This window comes from Eretmochelys imbricata, chromosome 10 (genome assembly GCF_965152235.1).
Source record: "Eretmochelys imbricata isolate rEreImb1 chromosome 10, rEreImb1.hap1, whole genome shotgun sequence".
Classification (NCBI taxonomy): domain Eukaryota; kingdom Metazoa; phylum Chordata; order Testudines; family Cheloniidae; genus Eretmochelys; species Eretmochelys imbricata.
In genome coordinates this window covers 37,928,138-37,955,740 of record NC_135581.1, presented here as the reverse complement: position 1 = coordinate 37,955,740, position 27,603 = coordinate 37,928,138, and the positions used below count along the sequence as shown (strand labels likewise).

Sequence of the window (27,603 nt, the reverse complement as noted above, 5' to 3'; positions counted from 1 at the left end):
GACAGATTACCCCAGAGCTGCCCACGGAAGGGCTTCTTGCACCTCCATCTGCTGGATGTAGCACTGGCCCCAGGCCAGCGGCTGGGTTAGCGAGCCCCGCGTTTCTGGCGTGGGAACGGTGGAAGAACCTCGCAGAAGCGCTGTCCCTGAAAGCGTTAAAGCTGCGCCCCTCCCCTCGCAGTAAAACCTCCTCCAGGGACCTTCCCAGCAGCCTTTGCTGGCTCTCCCCACAACCAAACAAAGAGCGCAGGAGCTTTCAAACTGCTGCAGCCCCACGCCGAGTTGGATACCGGAGAAGGGGCAGTGGGGGCCTCGCTAGCGGAGCCCAGCCGGGCTGGCCGCGGCCCCGGGGGGGCCGGCTCGTTCCTACTCGCCGTGCGTAGAGACGGGGGCCGGACGCATGGTGCGTGCGCTTCCGTGTTCTAACGGGGTGTGGCGGGGGGCTGGGGTGATGGGGGCGCGTCTCCAAGGCACCGGCATTGGGTAGGGAGCTGTCTGCCTTGCTGGCTGCGCCTGGGGCTGCGCTTCTAACGGCGGGATTCCTGCGCGCTGGCTGGGGTCGCTGGCTCCGGTCCCTGTAGTCCGGGGTGTCTCCTGAGAGCGGTTTGGTGGCTATAGGTGGGGGGTCCCTGCTGCTGCCCTGGTTGTAGATATCTGAGGGTCGGGTTCCTGCGAGCCGTGACATGTCCCGCTTCACGTAGGGAGTCAGTGTCAGCGCGGGGTCAGAAATCAGAGGGGCAGTGTGGAGGACAGGGGGAGCGGGAGGTGCGGTTTGCTAATTCAGCCTCTGTGGCTTCGTGCCCATCACTTTATCTCTCTGTCTCCCTTGTCCTAGCCATAAAATGTAGGTAACAATACTGACTGCTACCTTCTTTACAGAGGGGGACAGGGAGTGGTGCTGTTAAGATTTATCAGTGCACAGTCAACCTGTGGAACTCCTTGCCAGGGGATGTTCTGAAGGCAAAAACTATAACTGAATTAAAAAAGAATTAGATAAATTCATGGAGGATATTGGATAACACAGAAAGTTTGTGCAGACTTCTCTTTGGGCTTGGATGTTTTCCATTTTGTTAGCTCTTTGTCTCCACAGTATGACTTGACTAAAAGCACAGCAAAGTGGAGAACTGTGCTAAAGAATTGCCAGTGCCAGACCGGAGGATATTGGAGGATCAATGGCTATTAGCTAAGATGGTGAAGGATGCTACCCCATGCTCTGGGTGTCCCCCCTATCCATTCCCTGCATCTGGGATGGGTCACTTGATGATTGCCCTGTTCTGGTCATTCCCTTTGAAGCATCCGGTATTGGCCACTGTCAGGAGACAGGATACTGGGCTAGATGGACTACTGGTCTGACCCAGTGTGGCGGTTCTTATGTTCTTAATGTTTATAGAGTGCCATAGAAGCATGAACTATGACTGTGTCATGTGACCAGGTGCTCTGTTTTTATGTCTATCTTTTTAGTTAGAGGATTCCCCATCACTGTGGCATGGAGATGCTTATAGAGAAGGGTCTCCTAAAACTATAAAGTACCTAGATAATCAGCTAGAGCTTCAATTGTACCGCATGCTGAAGCACTCAAGTTTGATTGTTTATTTTATTATGAAGTGGATGGTGGAAAGATGCACTTGCCCAATACATGGCATTGTTCTATTGGACTATGCAGCACCATGCCTATTGCACAAAGATTGCATCCTGGTGCCATCTCATCATATAGCATCTCATTTCTGATGGTTTCCATTCACTGTGGGCACTTTAGGCCCTGTGTTTTTTTATTTTATTTTTTTAAATTAAGATCAGAGGTGTGTGACTCTCTCCACATGTGCTAATGGGGTGAGATGGGCATTTGGCTTTATGGGATGCGATCGCCTGTCATGTTAGCAGTAAACAAACTGCAAGGTGGGGAAGATTTTACCTATGTGCTCTGGAAGCTGGAAACCTTTCATCTTAATTGCATGTGTCATAATGGGACCAAATTGTCACTGGAGGGAACTGAGATGGGCCCCTATTTGCAATGACTGCACACCTGGGTGTTAAGCACATAGGTCTGAAACTGTAGACAAGAGTTTTTTCTTGGTTTCCCTCTCCCCTCATTGTACCCTTCCGACACTGTCAACTCGGTGAAAAATCAGAATTTACCTAGAAGTTGTAACATCTTTTTAACTGTAGACTCTGATCCCTGGATTTTTATCCACCTATATCATCATGGTTTAAAACTGATCCTTGCAACACAGTCTTGCTGCTAGTTCAAAAACAAACAAACCTCTAACTTCTAGTACTGTACATGGGTGAGAGTGCATCAGCACCAGTTTGTTTGTTTAGGATCTGGGCTTTAAAATGGTTTTTTAGTGACCTTTATAAAGCATGCCCTGCCTCTGTAGGAAAATGCTTGCTGAATATTAAACCTCCTGATCCTAACACAAGGAACAAGCATTACATTTTCTTTAGACCTTTGCAGGACACACAATAAGTCAGAGGTGTGGGGGGGGTGTGTGTGTGTGGTTTTATTTTTAAATTCTCCAAGCTGCTTCAGAATCACATGCAGATGGGGGAAATTAGGAGGCTTAAAGCTATAGTAGCATTTTTAAGCTAGGTCAATAGTAGGTAGTCAGTCTTCCTAGGGCACTTTTTGGGTTTGCCTTGGTCAGACAGACATGGTGGATTTGCTGGATTGCTGGGCCTTTTGGCCCACAACCTCTTGTGTCTCAGGATATCAACTTCTTTTGGCAGGAATTTTGCTTTCTTTCTGACCTGTGATGTTAGATGGCCTAACTTTAAGATCAGTGGTTCTTACTGAGCAAATAAAGTTTCTCACACTTGTGTAAAAGCATACAAGGTAAAGATCATAACCTTTTTTCTGTAGGCTCAAGATGTTTTACACTTTCTGTTTACAGAGTAGCAGCCGTGTTAGTCTGTATTCGCAAAAAGAAAAGGAGTTCTTGTGGCACCTTAGAGACTAACCAATTTATTTGAGCATAAGCTTTTGTGAGCTACAGCTCACTTCATCGGATGCATAAAGTGGAAAGTACAATGAGGAGATTTTATACATACACACAGACCATGAAAAAATATACATTGTAAGGAGAGTGATCATTTAAGATGAGCTATTACCAGCAGGAGAGTGTGGTGGGGGGAGAGAAAACCTTTTGAAGTGATAATCAACGTGGGCCATTTCCAGCACATTTCCAGGAGTTAACAAGAACGTCTGAGGAACAGTGGGGGGGGGGGGGGGGAAAGGAATAAACAAGGGGAAATAGTTTCACTTAGTATAATGACTCAACCACTCCCAGTCTCTATTCAAGCCTAAGTTAATTGTATCCAATTTGCAAATGAATTCCAATTCAGCAGTCTCTTGTTGGAGTCTGTTTTCAAAGTTTTTTTGTTGAAGGATAGTCACTTTGAGATCAGAAATTGAGTGTCCAGAGAGATTGAAGTATCTTAAAAAGAAAAGGAGTACTTGTGGCACCTTAGAGACTAACCAATTTATCCGATGAAGTGAGCTGTAGCTCACGAAAGCTCATGCTCAAATAAATTGGTTAGTCTCTAAGGTGCCACAAGTACTCCTTTTCTTTTTGTGAATACAGACTAACACGGCTGTTACTCTGAAACCTGAAGTATCTTAGTGCTTTTAAAAAAAAAAAAAACTATTTTAGCCAAACTTCTGTGAAATAGGGAAGTACTATCCTCCATTGTACAGACTGTGCAAGTGAAGCACGGAGAGATTGACTTGTGTAGACATAGATCTTGCTGGGCATGAGTAAACTTGCATATAGTTTGATTTGAGTACAAGATTGTAAATAAGGTGTGACAGACTGTGTGCTGGAGGTTGTGTTTTCAGTCTAGTTGAGATAAGTGGGAACAGTGTGAACTGATAAACATGAAATGTAGATAAGGTGAAAACATAAGTTATTGGTCCTTACATGATGTGCAAAGTGATTGGTCCTTACATGATCCATACGATGTCCAAACCAATTAGATTAAAAAAGTAGAGATGTTAGTAGCTAGGAAAAAAGTATATAAACTGTGTAGTGTGGGGTCTAATTTGGAATTGTGGCATCACCCTGTACCTAACCCTGCTCAGCAAGGGCATAGAGCTGTTACATGCCTAATAAAGTAACCTTAGTGATGATCTGGAGTCGAGCTGAGTGTTTGGATCCCAGAGAACTGGATGGAGCATTCTCCCAGAACTGTGTGAGGTGTTCTGGATTAGCCAAGTGGAAAAGATTTCGGAGGGAATCCCAACAACTTCTCAAAGGTGAGAGAGACTGTAGCAGAGTCAGGAATGGAACCTATCCTTCTTCCAAGTATTGTGCCTTAGCCAGAAGTCTGTTCTTCTTCTGACATACTGAAGGCTGACAGAAAAGTGACATTGTTTGCATCCGATGAAGTGAGCTGTAGCTCACGAAAGCTCATGCTCAAATAAACTGGTTAGTCTCTAAGGTGCCACAAGTACTCCTTTTCTTTTTGCGAATACAGACTAACACGGCTGTTACTCTGAAACCTGTCATTGTTTGTTATGATGCTCTCCCTTAGCAGAGAGTGAGCCAGCATGGCTCAGATAACAGCACCATCTTCATTCAACCAGCCAACTGCTCTTGTAACAAACCTGCTTCTAGGCCTTTTCCTAAAGCAGCTGAATAACTAATTCTGCAGAGAAAATCAGGACTCTGTAACACAGAATGTTTGCACAGACTTCTCTTTGGGCTTGGATGTTTTCCATTTTGTTAGCTCTTTGTCTCCACAGTATAACTTGACTAAAAGCACAGCGAAGTGGAGAACTGTGCTAAAAAATTGCCAGTGCCAGACTACCAAACCCAGAAAGGACTTCATCTCTGTTCTATAAAGTCTGTATTTGCAAATGTTCTTGATGAGCTTGGTCTGTTTTTCATCTACAGTTTAACCAAGATTTGGTTTAGGACATTGTGACACTGACAGGTCAGCTCAAGCCAAAGCCATAGGGCAATTCACTTGTGTATGAATATCAAAGAAATGTTAAGTGTAATAATATGCATAGACTAATTCACTCATGTTAATTGAGATCAAAGGAGATGTTAATTGTATTGTTTTCACCTATCTATATCCTATTGTTTGCTATCATATTACATATACACTACATATATCCTGTAATTAGATAATCCTAGATCAAAGTGTGTGTTTGTGAACATCAGAAGGTATTTGACCTATAGACATCATGAAAGCTAATGAACGATTGTTGTTTGCTGTTAAAAACATTTGTATTTATGTATAATCCTGTAATTAAAATTACTCCTCAAAGAAATCTTGTGCAACGTTAATGAAGGACTTAATGGCTGTACCAGGAAATGCTAATTTCAAAGCAAGGAGCCAGGTAGTAGGTAAAAACACTTGTCAGATTGTTATCTGCAGAAAGAAGATAGAAGTACTGATTCAAAGAAATGTTTTCATCTCTGACTATTTGGACTCTTACAGGGAAGATACCAAATGCAAAGTGGAGATCCCCTGAAACAGCTGGGTTTCCTGAAAATATTTTTGGGAAACTGGCAGTTTTACATCAACTGCTATCATTTACACTTACAAACTTAGACTCACCTGTTAAAAGAAAAGGAGGACTTGTGGCACCTTTGAGACTAACAAATTAATTTGAGCATAAGCTTTCGTGAGCTACAGCTCACTTCATCGGAAGCATCCTGAGCCAGTGCACCTTTCCCTGAAACAGCATCAAGCAGCTTGCTGGATCTTTTTGATTTCTTTCTCCAGATATGGTACTTAATGTTTTCCAATCAGTCCGTACTCATTCATCTGAGTAGGGAAGGAAATAGGCTTCTAGGATGGAGGCTGGCACAACTGATTAAGAGAGCTTTAAACTAGGAATTTGGGGGAGATGGTTGGGAGATATCCAAGTAATCTCCACGCCAGATTTTAGCATTGAGAGGGAAGAAAACAAAGTAAGAAAGGATACAGCCGTGGTTAAGAGAATGGATATAAGGAGGAAGGGCAGTGTGGATACCAGTCTAATAGGTCATACTGGCCTAATCAGGTACAGAATGTGAGCGAGGCCAAACAGCAAAAATTAAGATGTTTGTACACCAATGCGAGGAGCCTAGGTAACAAAATGGAGGAACTAGAGCCACTGGTGCAGGAAGTGAAACCAGATATTATAGGGTTAACAGAAACATGGTGGAATAGTTGTCTTGACTGGACTGTGAGTATTGAAGGATATGTCCTGTTTAGGAAAGACAGAAACAAAGGTAAAGGTGGTGGAGTAGCATTGTATATCAATGATGAGATAGAATGTAAAGAAATAAGAAGCGGTGGAATGGATAAGACAGAGTCCGTCTGGGCAAAAATTATATTGGGGAAGAAAACTACTAGAGCCTCCCCTGGGATAGTGATTGGGGTGTGCTATAGACCGCTGGGATCTAATTTGGATATGGATAGAGCCCTCTTTAATGTTTTTAATGAAGTAAATACTAATGGAAACTGCGTGATCATGGGAGACTTTAACTTCCCAGATATAGACTGGAGGACGAGTGCTAGTAATAATATTAGGGCTCAGATTTTCCTAGATGCGATAGCTGATGGATTCCTTCATCAAGTAGTTGCTGAACTGACTAGAGGGGATGCCATTTTAGATTAGGTTTTGGTGAGTAGTGAGGACCTCATAGAAGAAATGGTTGTAGGGGACAATCTTGGTTCAAGTGATCATGAGCTAATTCAGTTCAAACTGAATGGAAGGATTAACAAAAATAAATCTGCAGCTAGGGTTTTTGATTTCAAAAGGGCTGACTTTCAAAAATTAAGGAAATTAGTTAGGGAAGTGGATTGGACTGAAGAACTTATGGATCTAAAGGCAGAGGAGGCCTGGGATTACTTTAAATCAAAGCTGCAGTAGCTATCGGAAGCTCGCATCCCAAGAAAGGGGAAAAAATTCATAGGCAGGAGTTGTAGACCAAGCTGGATGAGGAAGCATCTCAGAGAGGTGATTAAGAAAAAGCAGAAAGCCTACAAGGAGTAGAAGAGGGGAGGGATCAACAAGGAAAGCTACCTTATTGAGGTCAGAACATGTAGGAATAAAGTGAGACAGGCTAAAAGTCAAGTAGAGTTGGACCTTGCAAAGGGAATTAAAACCAATAGTAAAAGGTTCTATAGCCATATAAATAAGAAGAAAACAAAGAAAGAAGAAGTGGGACCGCTAAATACTGAGGATGGAGTGGAGGTCAAGGATAATCTAGGCATGGCTCAATATCTAAACAAATACTTTGCCTCAGTCTTTAATAAGGCTAAAGAGGATCTTAGGGATAATGGTAGCATGACAAATGGGAATGAGGACATGGAGGTAGATATTACCGTATCTGAGGTAGAAGCGAAACTCAAACAGCTTAATGGGACTAAATGGGGGGGCCCAGATAACCTTCATCCAAGAATATTAAAGGAATTGGCACCCGAAATTGCAAGCCCATGAGCAAGAATTTTTAGTGAATCTGTAAACTCAGGGGTTGTACCGTATGATTGGAGAATTGCTAACGTAGTTCCTATTTTTAAGAAAGGAAAAAAAAGTGATCCGGGTAACTACAGGCCTGTTAGTTTGACATCTGTAGCGTGCAAGGTCTTGGAAAAAATTTTGAAGGAGAAAGTAGTTAAGGACATTGAAGTCAATGGTAAATGGGACAAAATACAACATGGTTTTACAAAAGGTATGTCGTGCCAAACCAACCTGATCTCCTTCTTTGAGAAAGTAACAGATTTTTTTAGACAAAGGAAACGCAGTGGATCTAATTTACCTAGATTTCAATTAGGTGTTTGATACCGTGCCACATGGGGAATTATTAGTTAAATTGGAAAAGATGGGGATCAATATGAAGATTGAAAGGTGGATAAGGAACTGGTTAAAGGGGAGACTACAACGGGTCCTACTGTCAGGCTGGAGGGAGGTTACCACTGGAGTTCCTCAAGGATCAGTTTTGGGACCAATCTTATTTAATCTTTTTATTACTGACCTCGGCACAAAAAGTGGGAGTGTGCTAATAAAGTTTGCGGATGATACAAAGCTTGGAGGTATTGCCAATGTAGAGAAGGACCGGGATATCATATAGGAGGATTTGGATGACCTTGTAGACTGGAGTAATAGTAATAAGATGAAATTTAATAGTGAGAAGTGTAAGGTTATGGATTTAGGGATTAATAACAAGAATTTTAGTTATAAGCTGGGTACGCCTCAATTAGAAGTAACGGAGGAGGAGAAGGACCTTGGAGTATTGGTTGATCATTGGATAACTATGAGCCCCCAATGTGATATGGCTGGAAAAAAGCTAATGCGATCTTGAGATGCATCAGGAGAGGTATTTCCAGTAGGGATAAGGAGCTTTTAGTACCGTTCTACAAGGCACTGGTGAGACCTCACCTGGAATACTGTGTGCAGTTCTAGTCTCCCATGTTTAAGAAGGATGAATCCAAACTGGAACAGGTACAGAGAAGGGTTACTAGGATGATCCGAGGAATGGAAAACCTGTCTTATGAAAGGAGACTCAAGGAGCTTGGCTTGTTTAGCCTAACTAAAAGAAGGTTGAGGGGAGATATGATTGCTCTCTATAAATATATCAGAGGGATAAATACCGGAGAGGGAGAGGAATTATTTAAGCTCAGTACCAATGTGGACACAAGAACAAATGGATATAAACTGGCCACCAGGAAGTTTAGACTTGAAATTAGATGAAGGTTTCTAACCATCAGAGGAGTGAAGTTTTGGAATAGCCTTCCAAGGGAAGCAGTGGGGGCAAAAGATCTATCTGGCTTTAAGATTAAACTTGATAAATTTATGGAGGAGATGGTATGATGGGATAACATGATTTTGGTAATTAAATATTCATGGTAAATAGGCCTATGGCCGGTGATGGGATGTTAGATGGGGTGGGATCTGAGTTACCCAGGAAAGAATTTTCTGTAGTATCTGGCAGGTGAATCTTGTCCATATGCTCAGGGTGTAGCTGATTGTCATATTTGGGGTCGGGAAGGAATTTTCCTCCAGGGCAGATTGGAAGAGGCCCTGGAGGTTTTTCACCTTCCTCTGTAGCATGGGAAACGGGTCACTTGCTGGAGGATTCTCTGCCCCTTGAAGTCTATAAACCACGATTTGAGGACTTCAATAGCGCAGACATAGGTGAGAGATTTTTCGCAGGAGTGGGTGGGTGAAATTCTGTGGCCTGCATTGTGTAGGAGGTCGGACTAGATGATCATAATGGTCCCTTCTGACCTTAATATCTATGAATCTACAGTCAGTACTGTAGATGAAAACATCATCCAGGTAAACTGCTAGGAAATCCCCATACCCTTAAAGACTGTGTCCAGCAGCCTCTGAAATAGGGACAAAGCACTTGTAACCTCAAAAGGTATAGTTGTAAATGGAGCTGTTACACAAGGACTTGTGCTGTTGCCCAGTGCTACCAGAGCTGTTCTGAGGTGCATTTCTATGCAAGCCTGACCAGTCCACTCACCTGCATTAGTAGGAGGCTTTCCCAGGTGTGTAGTTACTCAGAAATTGATGGTAATATTTCATTTTTAAAGTCTTTTTCACCCTTTTGGTTGCAAGAAAACCTTCCAAATATGAATCAAGTGGAAACCAGCACAGTGCTGTCGTCTTTAGGTCTGCTGTTGCTGCTCAGAGCTTTCCCAAGCTGCTGCAGAATGACTGGAGTCTTGCCAGTTTTTGCTGATGCTATTTAGAACCCTGTGGGAAAGCAGCAAAACTGACAAGAACTGGTCAGGGTCACTCTGCCATTGCCAGGAATACCTGAGCAGCTGCGGGTAGTAGGACCACTCACTATAAAGGAGGCTGAGAGAGGGGTATAGTAGCAGAATGCCCTCTAATTACTCTGTTTTCAGCCAGGAGATCAGAATGGAGGGACACATAAAGAGACTGCACTTCTCTTCCAGCAGCTGGAGGGGAGAGGGGTGGGTTTCCTTGGATTTGTAAATAAAAATGTGTGACCAGGATCATAGAATCATAAATCTGGAAGGGACCTTGATAAGTCATCTAGTCCAGCCCTTTGCACTGAAGCAGGACTAAGTATTATCTAATTCTAGACCATCCCTGACGGGTGCTTGTCTAATCTACTCTTAAAACATCCAATGATGAAGATTTCACAACCTCACTAGGCAATTTATTCTCGTGCTTAACTTCCCTGATGGGAAGGTTTTCTTAATGTCCAATCTCAATCTCCCTTGCTGCAATTTAAGCCTATTAAGTCTTGTTTTGTCTTAAGTACTACAGGAGAACAATTTATTATCCTCCTCTTTATAACAATCTTTTATGTACTTGAAGACTGTTCTCCTGTCCCCTCTCAGTCATCTCTTCTCCAGACTAAACAAACCCAATTTTTTTCAATCTTCCCTCATAGATCATGTTTTCTAGACATTTAATCATTTTTATTGCTCTTCTCTGGACTTTCTCCAATTTGTCCATATCTTTCCTGAAATGTGGTGCCCAGAACTGGACACAATACTCCAGCTGAGGCCTAATCGGGCACAGAGTAGAGCAAAATAATTAGTTCTTGTGTCTTGGTTACAACACTCCTGCTAATACTTCCCAGAATGATGTTTGCTTTTTTTGCAATGGTGTTACACTGTTGGCTCATATTTAGCTTATGATTCACTATGACCCCCAGATCCCTTTCCGCAGTACTCCTTCCTAGACAGTCATTTCCCATTTTGTATATGTGCAACTGATTGTTCCTTCCTAAATGGAGTATTTTGCATTTGTCCTTATTGAATTTCATCCTATTTACTTCAGACCATTTCTCCAGTTTGTCCAGATCATTTTGAATTTTAATCCTATCCTCCAAAGCAGTTGCAACCCCTCTCAGCTTGGTATCATCCGCAGGCTTTATAAGTGTACTTTGTATGCCGTTGTCTAAATCATTGATTAAAATATTGAACAGAACCAGACCCAGAATTGATCCCTGCGGGACCCCAGTCATTATGCCCTTCCAGCATGACTGTGAACCACTGGTAACTACTCTCTGGGAACGGTTTTCCATCAAGTTATGCACCTACCTTAGAGTAGCTACAGCTAGGTTGCATTTCCCTAGTTTGCTTATGAGAAGGTCATGCAAGACAGTATCAAAAGCTTTAACTAAAGTCAAGACATACCACGTCTACCACTTCCCCTCTATCCACAAGGCTTGTTACCCTGTCAAAAAAGGCTATCAGGTTGGTTTGACATGATTTGTTCTTGACAAATTCATGCTGACACTTACTTATCACCTTCTTGTCTTTAGATGTTTGGAAATTGATTGCTTAAATATTTGCTCCATTATCTCTCCAGGTACAGAAGTTGAGCTGACTGGTCTGTAATTCCCTGGGATGTTCTTATTTCCCTTTTTATAGATTGGCACTATATTTGCCCTTTTCCAGTCTTCTGGAATTTCTCCAGCCTTCCATGACTTTTCAAAGATAATCGCTAATGGCTCAGATACCTCCTCAGTCAGCTCCTTGAGTAGGATGCATTTCATCAGGTCCTGGTGACTCGAAGACATCTAACTTGTCTAAGCAATTTTTAACTTGTTCTTTCCCTCTTTTAGCCTCTGATCCTACTTCATTTTCACTGGCATTCACTATGCTAGACGTCCAATCACCACCAACCTTTTTGGTGAAAACCGAAACAAAGAAGTCATTAAGCACCTCTGCCATTTCCACATTTTCTGTTGTTGTTTCCTCACCCTCTCATTGATTAATGGGCCTACTCTGTCCTTAGTCTTCCTCTTACTTCTAATGTATTTGTAGAATGTTTTCTTGTTACCCTTTATGTCTCTAGGTAGTTTGATCTTGGTTTGTGCCTTGGCCTTTCTGATTTTGTCCCTACATACTTGTGTTATTTGGTTATAATCATCCTATGTAATTTGACAGAGTTTCCGCTTTTTGTAGGACTCTTTTAATTTTTAGATCATTGAAGATCTCCTGGGTAAGCCATGGTGGTCTCCTGCCACACTTTTTGTCTTTTCTGTGCAGTGGGACAGTTTGCTCTTGTGCCCTTAATAATGTCTCTTTGGAAAAACTGTCAACTGTCTTCAATTGTTTTTCCCCTTAGACTTGCTTCCCATGGGATCTTACCTACCAACTCCCTGAGTTTGCTAAAGTCTGCCTTCTTGAAATCCATTGTCTTTGTTTTGCTGTTCTCCCTCCTTCCATTCCTTAGGATCATGAACTTTATCATTTCATGTTCACTTTCACCTCAGCTGTCTTCCATCTTCAAATTTTCAACCAGTTCCTCCCTATTTGTCAAAATCAAATCTAGAACAGCCTCTCCCCTAGTACCTTTCTCCGCCTTCTGAAATAAAAAATTGTCTCTAATACACTCCAAAAACTTGTTGGATAATCTGTGCCCTGCTGTGTTATTTTCCCAGCAGATGTCTGAGTAGTTGAAGTCCCCCCATCACCACCAAGTCCTGTGCTTTGGATGATTTTGTTAGTTGTTAAAAAAAGCCTTATCCACCTCTTCTTCCTGGTTAGGTGGTCTGTAGCAGACCCCTATGATGACATCACCCTTGTTTTTTACCCCTTTTATCGTTATCCAGAGACTTTCAACAAGTCTGTCTCCTATTTCCATTTCAACCTCAGTCCAAGTATATACATTTTTAATATATAAAGCAACACCTCCTCCCTTTTTTCCCTGCCTGTCCTTCCTGAGCAAGCTGTACCCTTCTATACCAATATTCCAGTCATATGTATTATCCCACCAAGTCTGTGATGCAGCTATGTCATAGTTGTTTATTTACTAGCATTTCAGGTTCTTCCTGCTTATCCCCCATACTTCTCGCATTAGTATAGACATCTAAGATACTGATTTAATTTCCCCTCCCAGTTCTGTCTTGTCTCTCCTTTGTCCCTGCTATAACAGCCAATGCTCTCCCCTCCCCTCCCCACATAAAAAAAAATTCTGACCCTTCTCCCAGGTCTCCATGTTTTTGACTTACCTGTGGGCTTTGGTCACCTGTCCCTTCAAACCTAGTGTAAAGCCCTCCTCACTAGGTTAGCCGGTCTTTATGCAATATACTCTTTCCCTTCCTCAATAGGTGGACCCCATCTCTGCTTAGCAGTCCTTCTTCCTGAAACAGCATCCTGTGGTTAAGGAACCTGAAGCCCTCCTGGCAACACCATCCTCGCAGCCAGGCATTCACCTCCAGGATGCATTTGTCTCTGCCTGGGCCCTTACCCTTGACTGAAGGATCAAAGAGAACACCACCTCTACTTCCAACTCTTTCACCCTTACTTCCATAAAGTAATATGCATAAACATCCGATGAAGTGAGCTGTAGCTCATGAAAGCTTATGCTTAGATAAATTGGTTAGTCTCTAAGGTGCCGTAAGTACTCCTTTTCTTTTTAGGGAGGTATATGATTTTATGGTACACCTCCAAGAATGAGTAACTGAGTCTCCCTGCCCTTGTTAAATCTCTCTGTAGACAGGCCTCTGTATGGCTGCAACACTTTTTTTAGCCAAGTGATCTGCAGCTCAGCAGTGCTGCTCCTTGCACGATATATTGGAATTGGAAAAGGTTCAGAAAAGGGCAACAAAAATGATTAGGGGTATGGAACGGCTTCTGTATGAGGAGAGATTAATAAAACTGGGACTTTTCAGCCTGGAAAAGAGACTACTAAGGGATGATATGATTGAGGTCTATAAAATCATGACTGATGTGGAGTAAATAGGAAGTGTTATTTACTCCTTCTCATGACACAGGAACTAGGGGGTCACCCAATGAAATTAATAGGCAGCAGGTTTACAACAAACAGGAGGAGGTATTTCTTCTCACAACGCACAGTCAGTCTGTGGAACTCTTTGCCAGAGGATGTTGTGAAGGCCAAGACTATGACAGGGTTCAAAAAAGAACTAGATAAGATCATGGAGGATAGGTCCATCAATGGCTATTAGCCAGGACGGGCAGAGATGGTGTCCCTAGCCTCTCTGTGCCAGGAGCTGGGAATGAGCGACAGGGAATGGATCACTTGGTTTTACCTGTTCTGTTCATTCCTTCTGGGGCACCTGTCATTGGCCACTGTTGGCAGACCAGATACTGGGCTAGATGGATCTTGGTCTGACCCACTATAGCCATCTTGTGTCAGTGGCTGCCGGTGTGCTCTGAAGAATTCCCCACTCAAACAGCTGAGCCAGGTCCCATACCTGCCCCGCTAATTTGGGGAACTGATGCTAGGGCCATCATCCTCTTGCCCGTCCTGAAAGCATGCAGTATATGGTAGCCAGACCATCGTGTTGCAGTGCTACTCTCTGTTTTCAGGGGAAACATGTAGGCTCTGATTCTTCCCTCGCTCACACCAATGGAAATTGGGAGTGACTCCACTAAAGTAAAACGATTTACACCAGTGGCAAACTGCTGTAGTGAGCTCAGAATCATACTAGTAGCCTTGTGTATCCTAGGGAAATAAAGTGTTATAAATTTATCAGAAGCTGTAAATACAGAAGGGAGAAGTAAGTTTATCCAGATGTAAACTTTGCAGCTGGATAAGTACCCCATAGCTATCTGGGAATCTGGAATTTAACTCCTTGGGTCACCAGGGCTGCTAGATGACTTTAACACAAAATATAACTGCTGACATAAAATGCGTATGTCCAGTCAGCTGTAAAAGGTCTTGCAATAAAGTAAACTTCTCTGACGGATGAAACTTGGAACTTGCACAAAGGCAAGCTGTTTTGAGTGTTATAGGTGCTTTTCATCCCAAAGGATCCAAAGTGCTTTACAGAATATGGCTCCCAGTTTTGCAGATGGATGTGTGTGGCAGGGTTCCTTACTTCCCCCATAAAATCCTGTTAACGTGGCTCTGCATGGGTACAGGGTTTTGCCTGCACATGCCTGATTGCATGATCAGGCCTTATCTATTTACAACTGAAATGCAGCTCTATGGAACATAGCCTCGTAAGTGAAAAAGAGGGGTGTTTTGGTCAAATACACTGTGCCAAAACTCTGCTGTTAAAAAGGGCCATGGGACCTTTAATATCCATGTAAAATAGACAAGACCTCTGCTTTGTAGGATTTGAAAGACCCACGCAGTGTAAACTATATGGAGTTCTTCTACTCTGGAAACGAGAGCTGTGTCAGCAATTCCAGGGACTCTGTATATTTCTGCATGATACTAAACCTGTTTTCCAGCAACATATTTGATTTCGGCTTAGAATGTATGTCATTGTCCGTGATGAGTTTCAGATGCCAGGGGGAGTGGGAACACTGGAATCCAAACATGACTTAACATCAGACAAGGTTCCTACATTTAACAGTAAATGAAATCACTAGTCAGTGATGCTTCCCTAGCCTCCATGAATAAGTGGCATTGTCTCTAACAGTGGGACCACAAAACCAAACTAGAGGGAGTTTTCTAATGGAAACTCCAGCAAATTCAAAACTGCAGGTCAGGGAAGCCACCTTCTTTTTAAAAAGTTGATTTTCTCTGTTCCAAAAAGAAAAAAGCTAAGAAATTAATGAACCTCTGGAAGGATCATGGTGGAGGAGTGTAAAGGTCTCTTTAATAAATGTGTAACTCAGTCAGTTGTGTTACATAACCTTTGTGCCCTGAGCAGCCGTAGCTCTGTCAGCAAAAATGATGTGGAGAACTCAGCCACAGTGCAGCTTTTTTGATAAAGAAAAGCTGGAAGCATGCAGAGGGATCAATATAAACAAAGGCTAAACAGAAAACAAGGCAGATCAGAGCTGTTAAAGTACAGACTCGAAATACCTAGGTTATTGTCTAGTGAGGAAAGAGCAAGCCTGTTTTCCTCTCCTGAGCAGGAGCAGTAAAATAGCCAGAGTCTTGCTGTGCAATTTGTATAGTGCACCTAAAACTAGCCAGAACAGAATGGGATCTACAACCATTCGCCTCCTGTTTGTTGGTCTGAATTTGGCTCAGTTTAGTAAGGAACCAAAAATTGTTACCATCTGACAGCTTTGCAGTGGCTTGTGTGACATCTGTGGGGCTTGGTCCAGTATCTAGTGCACAAGAGCCCACATTCATAAACCACCATCACAGAACCAATTACTGTAGTCCTGTTAATCTTTGTACAAAGGCTAAAGTCTAAATGGACCACGGAGAATGACCTAGCCTCTCATCCTTAGAGGCATACACTCACCTCATCCCTGAAGAATATTGACAGGGCAGTATGGAAAGAGCTTGCACTGCTGTTGTCTGTGCTGCGCTCTTTCCAGAGAGGACTCCAGTCCGCAAGGATGTCATGTTGGCAGCTTTCACAAGCAGAAAGTCACTTGAAACTACAACCAACTGATCATGACTTTGGAGCTTCCTGGTCAATGGGAAATCTAAATGCTGATTCAATTACTTATTACAGGCGCTGGTAAAACAAGAGTAGTCCAAAGGTGTCTCCAAAGAATGAATGCCTGAATCATCTGAAGCGAGCCCCAAAGTGAATTCTCCATAATGTGTTGGGGGGAGAGAGATTCCTACCCAGGTACGTTTGGCTGAACAGGAGTGGAACTAATGGTAAAGGCAGGCAACTCTCGTGCACTAATGACCGGAGAGAGAGGCCCCTGAGTGGGATGGTACAAAGTGGGAAGCTTCTCCAAGGAATTCGGAAGCTGTGGAATTACCAACTCTACTGTTCCTCCTCATTGTTCCCTGTCCTTGTTCATGCAGGGAGTCTGGATAAATCCAATGCATGAGTTGTTAGTGGCTTAGTCAAGACCATGAGTTATCCTGCTGTGGGGAGTTCTTGCTGATTGGCAGATGTCTTTGGACTCCAGTTACTGTAAGAGGTGTGAGTCCTGTAGCAAGGGGAGTTAACTAGATGGTGCTAGAGCACACTTCTGTGACTGGAGTTCAGGTCTTGTTGGTTAGAAGATACTTGAACAGAGTAACTGTTCCCCCATCTAGAGCAGGGGCTATTGACCTTGGGGGTGTGAACTGGTGTTAGGGAGTTTTGCAGCCATTCTGCTCTTCCCATATTGCTAAAGGGCAGGGAGGTCCGAGTTACTAGGGAGGGATCCTAGTATGGCAAAGGCTGACCCTCTCTGGTCTGAAGCTAATAATGGCATGTAAGCAAGTCCTTGTACAAAGAGGGGCGTTTGGTTTCCGTCAGCTTTCCAGTGAATAGGACCGAGTGCATACAACAGTGTGTGGATGGTTTTTAGTTGTAAACAATTCCAGATTGGAATATATTCTACACCTCTTGAATCTAGTTTATTCCTCTTGGTCTCACAAAGGAGGGAGTAAAACTCAGAGGGACATGGTGACTGCTCTGAAATTAGGTTCAAGGAGACTCCATTTCTCCCTGTGGCTTTCCCTGGATAGTTTGCAATAATCGCTGTGCCTTCTTGGCAGACCAAAGGATCTGCATTAATAAACACATGCCAGTCTGGCAACAGCTCATGAAAAGAGCTGATGTTCACTTTGTGGCTGCCACTTGAAGTGGTTGCCTTAGAAATGTCCACGATAATGAAGAAGCTTGCTAATATCTCTTGTTAGGAGAAAACCAGGCATGCCCTCTAAGCCAGGGGTTCTCAAACTGGGGGTTGGGACCCCTCAGGGGATTGTGAGGTTATTACATGGGGGGGGTTGCGAGCTGTCTGCTTTCACCTCAAACCCTGCTTTGCCTCCAGCATTCGTAATGGTGTTAAATATATAAAGAAGTGTTTTTAATGTATAAGGGGGGTCACACTCAGCGGCTTGCTATGTGAAAGGGGTCACCAGTACACAAGTTTTGAGAACCACTGCTCTAAGCCGAGTAGTGTTACAAAAATGCTGGGGGGAGGAGGGATGATGGAAATGACTCTGAAACCAGTGCTTTTAAAAAAACCCCTGTGTGCTGCTAACAACAAAGTGTCAATACGTTAATTCTGGGTCTTATCCATCCTTGCCCCTCTCCCCTCCACTTCTTGCTTTGCTCCCACATGTCCCACCTGCTCCTGATGCCAGGCTGTCATAATGAGCCTGGGTTCTCCATCATTAAGGCAGCTAAATTAGAGAACAACACTTTTAAAACAAAATAACAGCAGTTGATCTTATCAGAGTTCCCTGCAGGCAACTAGCTGGCCCAGATAACACTGGGAGAATAGCCAGGTCGCAGGGAAGGCAAAACTGGCTGCCTGCTACTACTGTTCATTGTGATAGCAGTGCACATGTGAGTGCACGCACCCCCTCGTTCCTTTTCTCCGCTTCCCCAGGCCAGCGTGTCTGACCTCATAGCCTCTGTAGTCTGGTTCTGCGGCCCACGTGTGGGAGATGGGGAGGATTCAGGTGGGAGTCTCAGATTCGTAGGATCTTGGCCCTGTGGTCTGAGGAGGACCCTCAGAGCAGCGAGCAGCATGTTGTGCAACTGGCCCCTGTCCCAGCAGCACCCTGAGCCAAGGCCCACTGAAGTCAGTGGAAATGTGTCCATTGAGGATAGTAGACTTTTTAATCATTCTGAAAGGAGAAGCTGGATGTAGGGAGCTTCTTACAACAACCTTGGGTCTCACCAAGATGAGAGCTGGAGGAGGGATGTGCAGGGGAGATGGGCAGCGTCTGGGAGTTGTATGGCTATCTTGGTGGTGGGGCAATGCAATTTAATTGTGGGGTATCTTTCTTGACGAGCTTGAGATCGAGCATACAAAGCTTTGGTGGTGCTTTGGTCCAATATAGTCTTAATCAACCCCTGCTCAGATAAAAATCCAAGCCTTGCACTCTTAACTTGAGGGCACCCAATACTGGTGACTTGGGGATTCCTCTGCACCCAATTTCACCTCACACTGCCTCTGTAGGTGAGCCCCTTGCTAGAGTATTTCCTCTTCCCCTTCACTTGTGATGGTTTATTCTGCTGTTTTGGGTATTACCTCTAGAGTCCCTGCCTGAGACTGTTATGATGGGTATATGGAAGATCTACACTTGTGTGACATTCCCCTCTGGTGTTATCTGGAGCGGTGATCTGCTACGCCACTCCAATCCTTGACTCTGGGAGCTAGCCTTACCCTGCTCTGCTGTGAGAACCCCCACTCCTGGGCTGTTCACGCACAGCCTCTGGCATGTAAGATGCTCCCAGCTACTTGCAAGCGAATGACACGAGCCAGTACTTCCAGTTCCAGAGACAACCCTGGGAACCTCCATCTTGCAGTGTCCAGTTATGCCCGCTGGATGCTGCAAGCTTATATGAGTTTGTCAATTTAACAAAGAAATTGATATATACCAGGCTTGTTATCACAAGGGGAGCCTCTGACACACTTCAAACCAAATGCACTGCTTCAGGTAGAATAAACAAAAAAATTTATTTAACTATAAAGGTAGATTTTAAGTGATTATAAGTCAAAGCATAATGAGTCAGAGTGGTTACCAAAATAAAATAAAATAAGCACGCAGTCTAAACTCTCAACCCTATTAGACTGGGCAGCAACTAGTTTAAGCAGTTTTTTCTCACCCCACTGGATATTGAGGTCCTTAATATACAGGTTTGTCCTTTAAACCTGGGCCAGTCTCCTCTATTGGAGTCTTGTCTTCTCAGTGTCTTGGTTGCTTGCATCGTAGGTGGGGGCCGGAGACGGACCCAGTATGTGTCCACTTTCTGTTTTTTACTCTGTCCATGTGCTTGTAGAACACCAGTCCAGGCATGTCTGTGGGGCATTGCTGACTCTCTCCCAGCAAGGCTGAGCAATTCCCCTGGTGGGGCCTCCTGCAGGTGAGTCGTTGCATTGTAGCTCCCTGGCTGGGAAATGGCTATTGATGGGCTGTTTCACACCCCGCCTGGGCGTTGGTTACTTTCTTTGCTGTTGCCTCCGGGGAGCTAATAGCTGGCTCATTCCCACAATTTATAGCATGTTTTAGGCTGTGTCTACACTGCCACTTTCAGCACTAAAACTTTTGTTGTTCAGGGGTGTGAAAAAATAGCCCCCTGAGCAACAAAATTTTTAGCACTGAAAAGCACCAGTACAGACAGCGCTTTATCGCCAGGAGCCATGCTCACAGCGATAAAGCTACCACAGCTCATTTGGGGTGGGTTTTGTTTTTTTTAAATCTCTGGGAGAGCTCTCCCCCAGCGATAAAGCATGTCTACACTGCCCATGTCACAGCAGTGCCGCGGCAGCGCTGCTGTGGCTGCGCTGTAACGTGGGTAGTGTAGACATACCCTTAATGACAACCATACTTTACAATTCTCATAACTTCATATGCAGTAATGATACACATATATGGATAGATAAATGACTTTCAGCAGATCATGACCTTTCCTCTGATACCTTATGCCATAAATATAAAGGGAAGGGTAACCACCTTTCTGTATACAGTGCTATAAAATCCCTCCTGGCCAGAGGCAACATCCTGTTACCTGTAAAGGGTTAAGAAGCTCAGCTAACCTGGCTGGCACCTGACCCAAAGGACCAATAAGGAGACAAAATACTTTCAAATCTTGGTGGGGGGAAGGGTTTTGTTTGTGCTCTTTGTTTACATTTTGTTCTCTTTGGACTGAGAGAGGCCAGACAGAAATCCATCTTCTCCAACCCATCCTAATCCAAGTCTCCAATATTGCAAGCAGTATAGGTAAGCCAGGCAAGGCGGATTAGTTTATCTTTTGTTTTATGTGAATTTTCCTTGTGCTAAGAGGGAGGTTTATTCCTGTTTTCTGTAACTTTAAGGTTTTGCCCAGAGGGGGATCCTCTGTGTTTTGAATCTGAATAGCCTGTAAAGTATTTTCCATCCTGATTTTACAGAGGTGATTCTTTTACCTTTTCTTTAATTAAAATTCTTCTTTTAAGAACCTGATTGATTTTTCATTGTTCTTAAGATCCAAGGGTTTGGGTCTGTGTTCACCTATACAAATTGGTGAGGATTATTATCAATTCTTCCCCAGGAAAGGGGGTGTAGAGCTTCGGGGGATATTTTGGGGGAAGATGTCTCCAAGTGGTCTCTTTCCCTGTTCTTTGTTTAAAACGCTTGGTGGTGGCAGCATACTGTTCAAGGACAAGGCAAAGTTTGTACCTGGGGGAAGTTTTTAACCTAAGCTGGTAAGAATAAGCGTAGGGGGTCTTTCATGTGGGTCCCCCACATCTGTACCCTGGAGTTCAGAGTGGGGAAGGAACCCTGACACCTTACAAGGCATGCTTTATATGTAAGATCACTATTATATGAAAGTGAGGAATATGGGGGTTACAGTACGCTCCCCCAAGGTATAGAATGTCACAACTTGCCTTTGAACTTACATGCATCTGAGATCTTCTCTACTACAGTCGACAATTAGTTAATTGTATGTTTTTGGTTTTTTTTCCAAAGGTGAAGAACTGAACAGCTTGATAACCTAAAGGGAAGGCTCTGAAGCAGCACACAGTGATGATTTGCTCACTGAAGGTGTCTTGTGGCTTAAAGGAAAAGGGTTACAGAGCTCCAGTGTGACCCTGCCTCTCTGCTGTGACCTGCCTGAATGACCCTGCTGTACCTTCCATACGGAAGCCTGTCAGCTGGCAGTGGTAGTACTGAGATTTACTGGAGTCTGATGAGAGGAAAGCCAGGCAACTGGATGCTAGGGGTTCTGCTGACTGTACTTGTCTGAGCCAGGGCAGTTCCATACCAATGATTAATGTAAGCAGCTGCAAAAACATTGGTTAGGGTTTGAGCCACAGCTGTTGGGGTGGAATTTGACTGATTTCTGAACTGGCTAGTTCTAGCAAGTAGGGTACCACGTGCACTCAAGAACCGAAACCTAAATTCTGTCACAACAGCTCCTGGCTGGCATCCCAGCAGTTAGCAGGGTCCCCTACTGTCTTCTCTCCACCTAACCCCCAAAAAGGGCGTTCACATACTCAATACCAAACAGGGTGACTGAGTCCCATCTGATATGACAGGCCCTGGGCTGCCCAGGCCAATTGCCCTTGTTAAGGTCCTGGGATAGCACAAACAATTTTTAATAGTGACTTGACACCTGATAAATAGCACAGGGGCTTCCTAGTGGATGGGAAACATTCCTTGCTGTTTGTAAAGGAGCTTAGAGGATCTTTTTTTGTTTAAACGACAACTTTCAGAGAAGAGGCTGCACAAGGATCCTGACTCCACCCCACCCCTTTTTTCTTCTTCTGCTTATAGGCTGAAGACAGCTAGCTGAGCCCAGGGGAGTTGATCCACAGTTTGGTACGTGAGACATATGCCAGCCCTCCAGCTGGAACACTAGCAAGTTGGATTTAGCCTGCCACTTCCCCGCTCGCATGACTGGCCCAGAATGTATGGGCTGCCACTCTCATTCCAACGGGCTGGAAGTTGAATCTCTTTCCACTTTGACAAGGGAGACACTCCACTGCAGTGCCACTTCCTTCCTGTTCCTCTCCCGCAAGGATTTGCAAGCCTGAAACGAGTAGATCATTCTATGTCTCTGATGACCAGGACAGCATCCCACAGCTGCTATCGGTCTGGAGCTGTGGTGACTCCAGAAAGGGCCATGGCTACTGTAGGCAGCCCTGGGACACAAAACTAGCAGAGGCTTAACCTCTTCACTTGCACGGCATGCCCTCTTGTGTCACGGATACTAGCTCTGTTACTACCCACCAAGTACCTTGTCTCCTTAACTGGCTTCTGGGACGGGAGTAATGTCACTCGGGTCCTCGTGGGAGGAACATGGCCCAGCTGGCTGTGCTAGCAGGAGTCCCAACTAAGGATGTAGCTACAGAACACTAGCACAAAAAAGCAGATTGGGAGGGGCTTTGATCCATGCCCCTTATCCTGCCGATCGAGCGATGGGCCGCTTGGACGACCATGCCAAGAAGCGGATAGTGGAGCTGCGCAAAGCTGGGCTGAGCTTCCGCAAAATCAAGAAGGTCCTAGAGCTGGACAACATCCGGGTGACCCCGCAGGCTGTTTACCTGTTCCTCAAGCGTAAGAATGTGGAGCCGGCACAGCCTCCAGGAGCCTCCCATCTCCAACCAGCCGGAGGCCGGGGGAGTAGGAGAACGGCCATCAACCGGGCTGGCTGGGAGGACGAGCAGCTCTGGAACTTGCTGCAGGAAAATGAGACTGAACAGAACAAGCAGGCAGAGCCCAGGGACAGCAGGCAGGCAGGTCCCAGGCCCCCAGCACTCCCCGGAAGAGCCACCATGAGCTGCAAGGAGCCACACCTCAATGACAACCAAGACTGCAAGGACAGCATCAAAATAATCAGTGTCACGTCGCTGTGCAAGGATAGTGAGCAGTTTGGGAAGGTGCCTGCAGTGCCCATGGGCCCATCTCCAGTGGCACAGCTATCCCCTATTAACAGTAAGGCCTGGCTTTCTCATTCGTTGTCCATTAGTCTTGGATAGGCCTCTCCACTTCTCTAAGCAGCCTGGTGAGTTGCCGAGCAGTACCAAGGGTCTCTGCTCATATCCCTGTTTTCCAAACCCAGGCAGGCTGGGCAGGACTTAGGCCCTGGAGCATAGCTGAGGTTGGGGGAAGGTGCATGGTGGAGCTGGAAGGACTTAGTCCCTATAGATGGAGGGGCCCCACTCCCCTGTGGGGCTGGGGAAAGGCTGGCACTCAATTCAGGGGTCTCATTTGAAGGTGCTTCTCTCTCTGGTTCCTCTGTCTGTCCATCCAGGTGATGACTGCTCTGGGATTCGGACCTCAGCTGTGGGTAGTCACCCGGCTCCACTCCCACCAGCCATGGTGCAGCAGCAGCTGAACAGCAGGGGTAGGATGTTCTTGCCACCTGCCAGGAATCCAGCCTTAATTGTGAAGAAGAAGATTGTGGACAGGGCTATCCACCTCCAGAAAAAGGTATGGGGCTGGGAGAGGTAGACTGGCTGTTCTGTGGCTAGAAACCCCTTCTCCAGCCCAGCAAGACTGGGTATCCGCTCAGGCAGCGACCCATCAGGTTACAGTTAAATTGGCCTGAAAGGGCTGGTAACGCTCCCCCCATTCCCAACTGGAGAAGGCTCTGTGGGGAACCCAGGCTCCAGTGCGCGGGAGGGACAAGGAGATCCTGGGCTTCTATGAGGTGCCCTCTCAAGTGACCTGCTCCATGGAGTTAGGTGTGGGGGACATGGGGACAGCTCGGGGGGACTGCAGCTGTCCTCATGCAGTCTGGCAAATGCAATGGGAGGCCGATGGACTTAGTGACTCAGGCCCAAGGCTCCCCTCCCCCTTTGCCTCAGCAGATTGGATTTTTGCCCACTCAGGATCCTTGAGGTCTGTTTGTGGCTCTGCATGGCCTTGGACAAATCACTTCACTTCTCTGTGCCTCAGTTATCCCTGCTTAGCAGAGGGGGAAAGGCTGCCCTATCCCATGCAGGGGAAAGTCCTTTGAGGGCAGGCATCCTAGGTACTCTCCGACCCGCAGGCTCCACCAGTAGCGTGGGTGGAAGCTTCCGCAGCTGCACTCCCCCCACTTTGGACACCGTGACAAGGACTTTGTCTTACTGGTGGCCCCAGACTCATGCTGCACGGCAACTGGCGACACCTGTGCCACATCTAGAAAAGGAGAGCAGGACAGAAATGAGTTTTTGGGCTGAGCACTGCCAGCTGGACCAGAGACCCATGCTCTCTGGACTTCTAAAGAACAGGTTTGGTCCCCACAATTGCTCCAGACCCTGGCCCAGGTGGTAGCTTCTGTTCATTCTGAGGTCTGTGCTGGAGAGGAAAGAGGAGGATTGAGGGGCAGCAGCAGAGCTGAGCAGGGAGGAGAGAGACAAGGATTGCAGGAGGTGCTGCAGGTTGGCAGCGAGATGCACTGGTAGAGCTTAGGGGAGGGGAGAACCCAAGAACGAAGCTGCAGGTCAGGACTGAGCCACACTTGGACACTAGTCTGCATGACTGAGGCTCCAACAGGTGCTCGTGAGCTCTAGGCTCACTTGCAGTGTAATAAGGTATCTTGAATCCTGTGCTTGGCTGATGCTTGTAATTCTCCGACATTGACCAGGCAACCATTCACAACGGGCACAGTCCATCTGACTCAACGACTGTCCTGCCCTTCTTGGTGGGAGTGCAGCCGGCCAGCCAGCCTCCCAGGGCGAACCCATCTGTCATGGCAGCCTCTATGAGCCACAGCGCACATGTAAGTACCCTAAGATGCGCCCAGTCCGTAGGCACTAGCCCATCCAGTGAATGAGCCACCAGGTTGCCATGGACACCAGGATGGATCACCACAACACATTCTGGCTGGCTTGTCATGCTTCCTTGGGACAAAGCTGTAAGCGGCATAGCCACCTGCTCTTAATGACTCTGAGTGGACGCTGATCTCTGCCAGGACTCAAATGGCAGGATACAGAGGTAACATGGGGAAAACATACAAGGCTGAGGGGCAGATTGATTTAACATTTACTGTCCTGATGGCAGCATTTCTGGGGTAAGTAGCAGAGTAATGAATAACAGCGAGGCGGAGGCAAAGTTGGATCTGAGAGGAGCCAGGTGTTCTGTATCTGCTCCACTGCTAGGCCCACCCTGCTCGACTGTTGCTCAGATGGCCAGCCCAGTCTGTGCCCTGCCCAGGAGTCTTGCTTGCAGAAGTGAATGCTGCTGATTGGGGAAAGGGGAGCATGTGCCTACGCTAATGAGGAGCCCTACTCCAAAGTGTCCCATTAGAAGCTGTTAGTGCACCCTATTGGGTATCTGGTCCCGGCTTCCTTTCCATGGAGCACTGCCTCGGCCCCACTGTGAATCTGGCTGAAGACTCACATCTTCACTAGAAGTTGTGGTTGCCCTCCTCCAGAAATGTCATGTACGTAGGTTCCAGGTTAGCAGATCAAGAGAGTCCCGCAGCCGCTTCTCTCCCTCCTCAATGAGGCATTTCCTAGCAGGCCTGAGCGTACAGTCCTTCACACTGCTTTCTGAAAAGGCATGGTCTCTTTCAGTTTTGCACACTGCAAGACTATTTCAGAGGGGCCAAGCTGAAGGTGAACTGGCACAGCTGGGTGGCGGGCAGGGCTGGAGTAGCAGTGGCATCGTACAATGGTAGATAGGATTGGAGGTCCAATCAGATCACAGAGGGATGCAGCTGTCTGATTCTAGCTCTCCTCCTCTCACATGCATACCTGCTAACTCTTGAAAGCAGAATATAGAGGTATGTGGTGAGCTGGTTCTATAGGAATTGGCCCGCCACTGCATTTCTGATCTTTCTTCCAGGTCAAAGATGCCAGCACTCAAACGGCCCTGCTTAACCCTACCTGTCCTTCAGGCAATCAGAACCCTGTGTGGGGTGGGCAGACGCTGGCCCCCTCACCCAGCCCCCATGCCATTGCCGAGAAGCTGGATGCTGTACACACACAGGTACAGAAACTGACGCATGCAATGCACGCGGTGCTAGAGAGGCAGTGCCGCATGGAGCGCCAGCAGGAGCAGCAGCAGCGTTTCCAGCAAGAGGTGCTGATGACGCTTCAGCAGCTCAGCTCCACTGTGAGCCATGGGACAGTGCCAGGAAACGAGCCCTGTGTCCCCTTCAACAGCATGGCTGATCCCTTGCCCACTGTGCCAAACTTCAGCCAATTCAAGATGGAGCTTTTCTGATGAAAGGTGATGCCAACATACATGGGCCTGGGCATAAGAGTGGCATGGAGCTAGCTCTGGACAAAGCTGCTGACATGGGCCACCCTAGCAGAAGTATAAAGGGATCCCAAGCAGGCAGCTGCAGCTGGGTGAAGAGAAGCAGGCATTAGCACTTCATAAACTGCAGCTCTAGGAGCCTGGCTAAGGACCTGCTACTGCAAGAACAGAAGACTGGGAGGAGGAAGGCCACCAATAACATCGAGACTCAATCTACTTTGGCCTAGTTAATCCAGACCTGCTTCCCTCAGGAAGAGGCATGTACCAATGGGAAGCTGAAATAACACATGCTAAAGGAAAGCCTTAATTCTAGTCACTGTATACAGCAAATGAAATAGTGGTTTAGCCCCCAAGGCTCAAAGGATATGGGACTCCAGTGGCTTAGAGAGGCTGGCTACATTAGAAGGAAACCATGGTGGCAGGCATCACTCTCTCCTTGTCAGAGCAAGCATTTAATGTTTACACGGGGAAGGGAGTGTGAGCATTAGAATGTCCAGGAGCTTCGGTTTTGGACACTTTGTGCCCTTTCTTTCAGAGTGGTATGTGGAGAGTAACATAATCTCAGTAAAGTCTATACACCCACTGCTCTAGAAACAGACTGGGCTCTATGTGGCATGCTGGTTGTTTTTCATACACCACCTCTCTATATGAGTATGACTCCATGGCAATGAGAGACCAGCTGCAATCACCCCTATCTACATACCCGAGCTAGCTGAAGTACTGGAACAGTGAAGCCAGGGCAGTTCATGCTGCAGGGTAGGCTAGTTGCAGGAATAATGAGCCAGGATTCCAGGCAGGCTTGTACCCCTACACAAGCTGCACTCATGCCCCGGGATTGACGTAGGGTGGAGGATTCTCCTGCAGTGACCAAAATTTATGGGATAAGGAGCAGAGGTAGGAACTGCTCATTTCATTGCGCTTCAGGCCAAGTGCTACTAAGTCCTCTCCCTGCCCCTTGATCCCAGGGATACCAAGGATAGCTGTGGCAGTTGACCACAACTTAAACAGCCCCATTCTTCCCTTCCTACATTTGGGCTGCTGTACAATAAAAAACATCTGAACACAACACAAAGTACATAACGTGGGGTGGAGTGGGTCTGTGGCATGGGGCTCATCAGGTACGTAATGCGGGGTGGTGGGTCTATTGGATGGGG

General features: G+C 45.8%; 1 protein-coding gene across 9 annotated transcripts; it reads left to right on the top strand.

The window, feature by feature from the left end:
• Positions 1-224: 224 nt before the first annotated feature.
• Positions 225-27,505, top strand: LOC144271234 (uncharacterized). 9 transcript variants are annotated; one of them, XM_077828444.1, is made up of 9 exons: positions 225-403; positions 16,323-16,442; positions 19,554-19,637; positions 20,590-20,666; positions 21,224-21,529; positions 22,031-23,191; positions 23,511-23,689; positions 24,831-24,965; positions 26,033-27,505. In XM_077828444.1, exons 6-9 carry the CDS (start codon positions 22,675-22,677, stop codon positions 26,411-26,413), a joined length of 1,212 nt encoding a protein of 403 aa, XP_077684570.1. In that variant the 5' UTR covers positions 225-403; positions 16,323-16,442; positions 19,554-19,637; positions 20,590-20,666; positions 21,224-21,529; positions 22,031-22,674; the 3' UTR covers positions 26,414-27,505. The 9 variants fall into 9 exon arrangements, with proteins under 9 accessions (XP_077684570.1, XP_077684566.1, XP_077684564.1 ...); XM_077828440.1 differs by lacking the exon at positions 20,590-20,666 and adding an exon at positions 20,427-20,494; XM_077828438.1 differs by lacking the exon at positions 20,590-20,666.
• The last annotated feature ends 98 nt before the right edge of the window (positions 27,506-27,603 follow it).

Coding starts and splice junctions, on each gene's coding strand:
- LOC144271234 (XM_077828447.1), top strand. CDS start 22,675: ATGGGCCGCTTGGACGACCATGCCAAGAAGCGGATAGTGGAGCTGCGC. Junction 23,192..23,510: donor ACAGCTATCCCCTATTAACA/GTAAGGCCTGGC, acceptor CTGTCCATCCAG/GTGATGACTGCTCTGGGATT. Junction 24,966..26,032: donor CTATGAGCCACAGCGCACAT/GTAAGTACCCTA, acceptor TCTTTCTTCCAG/GTCAAAGATGCCAGCACTCA.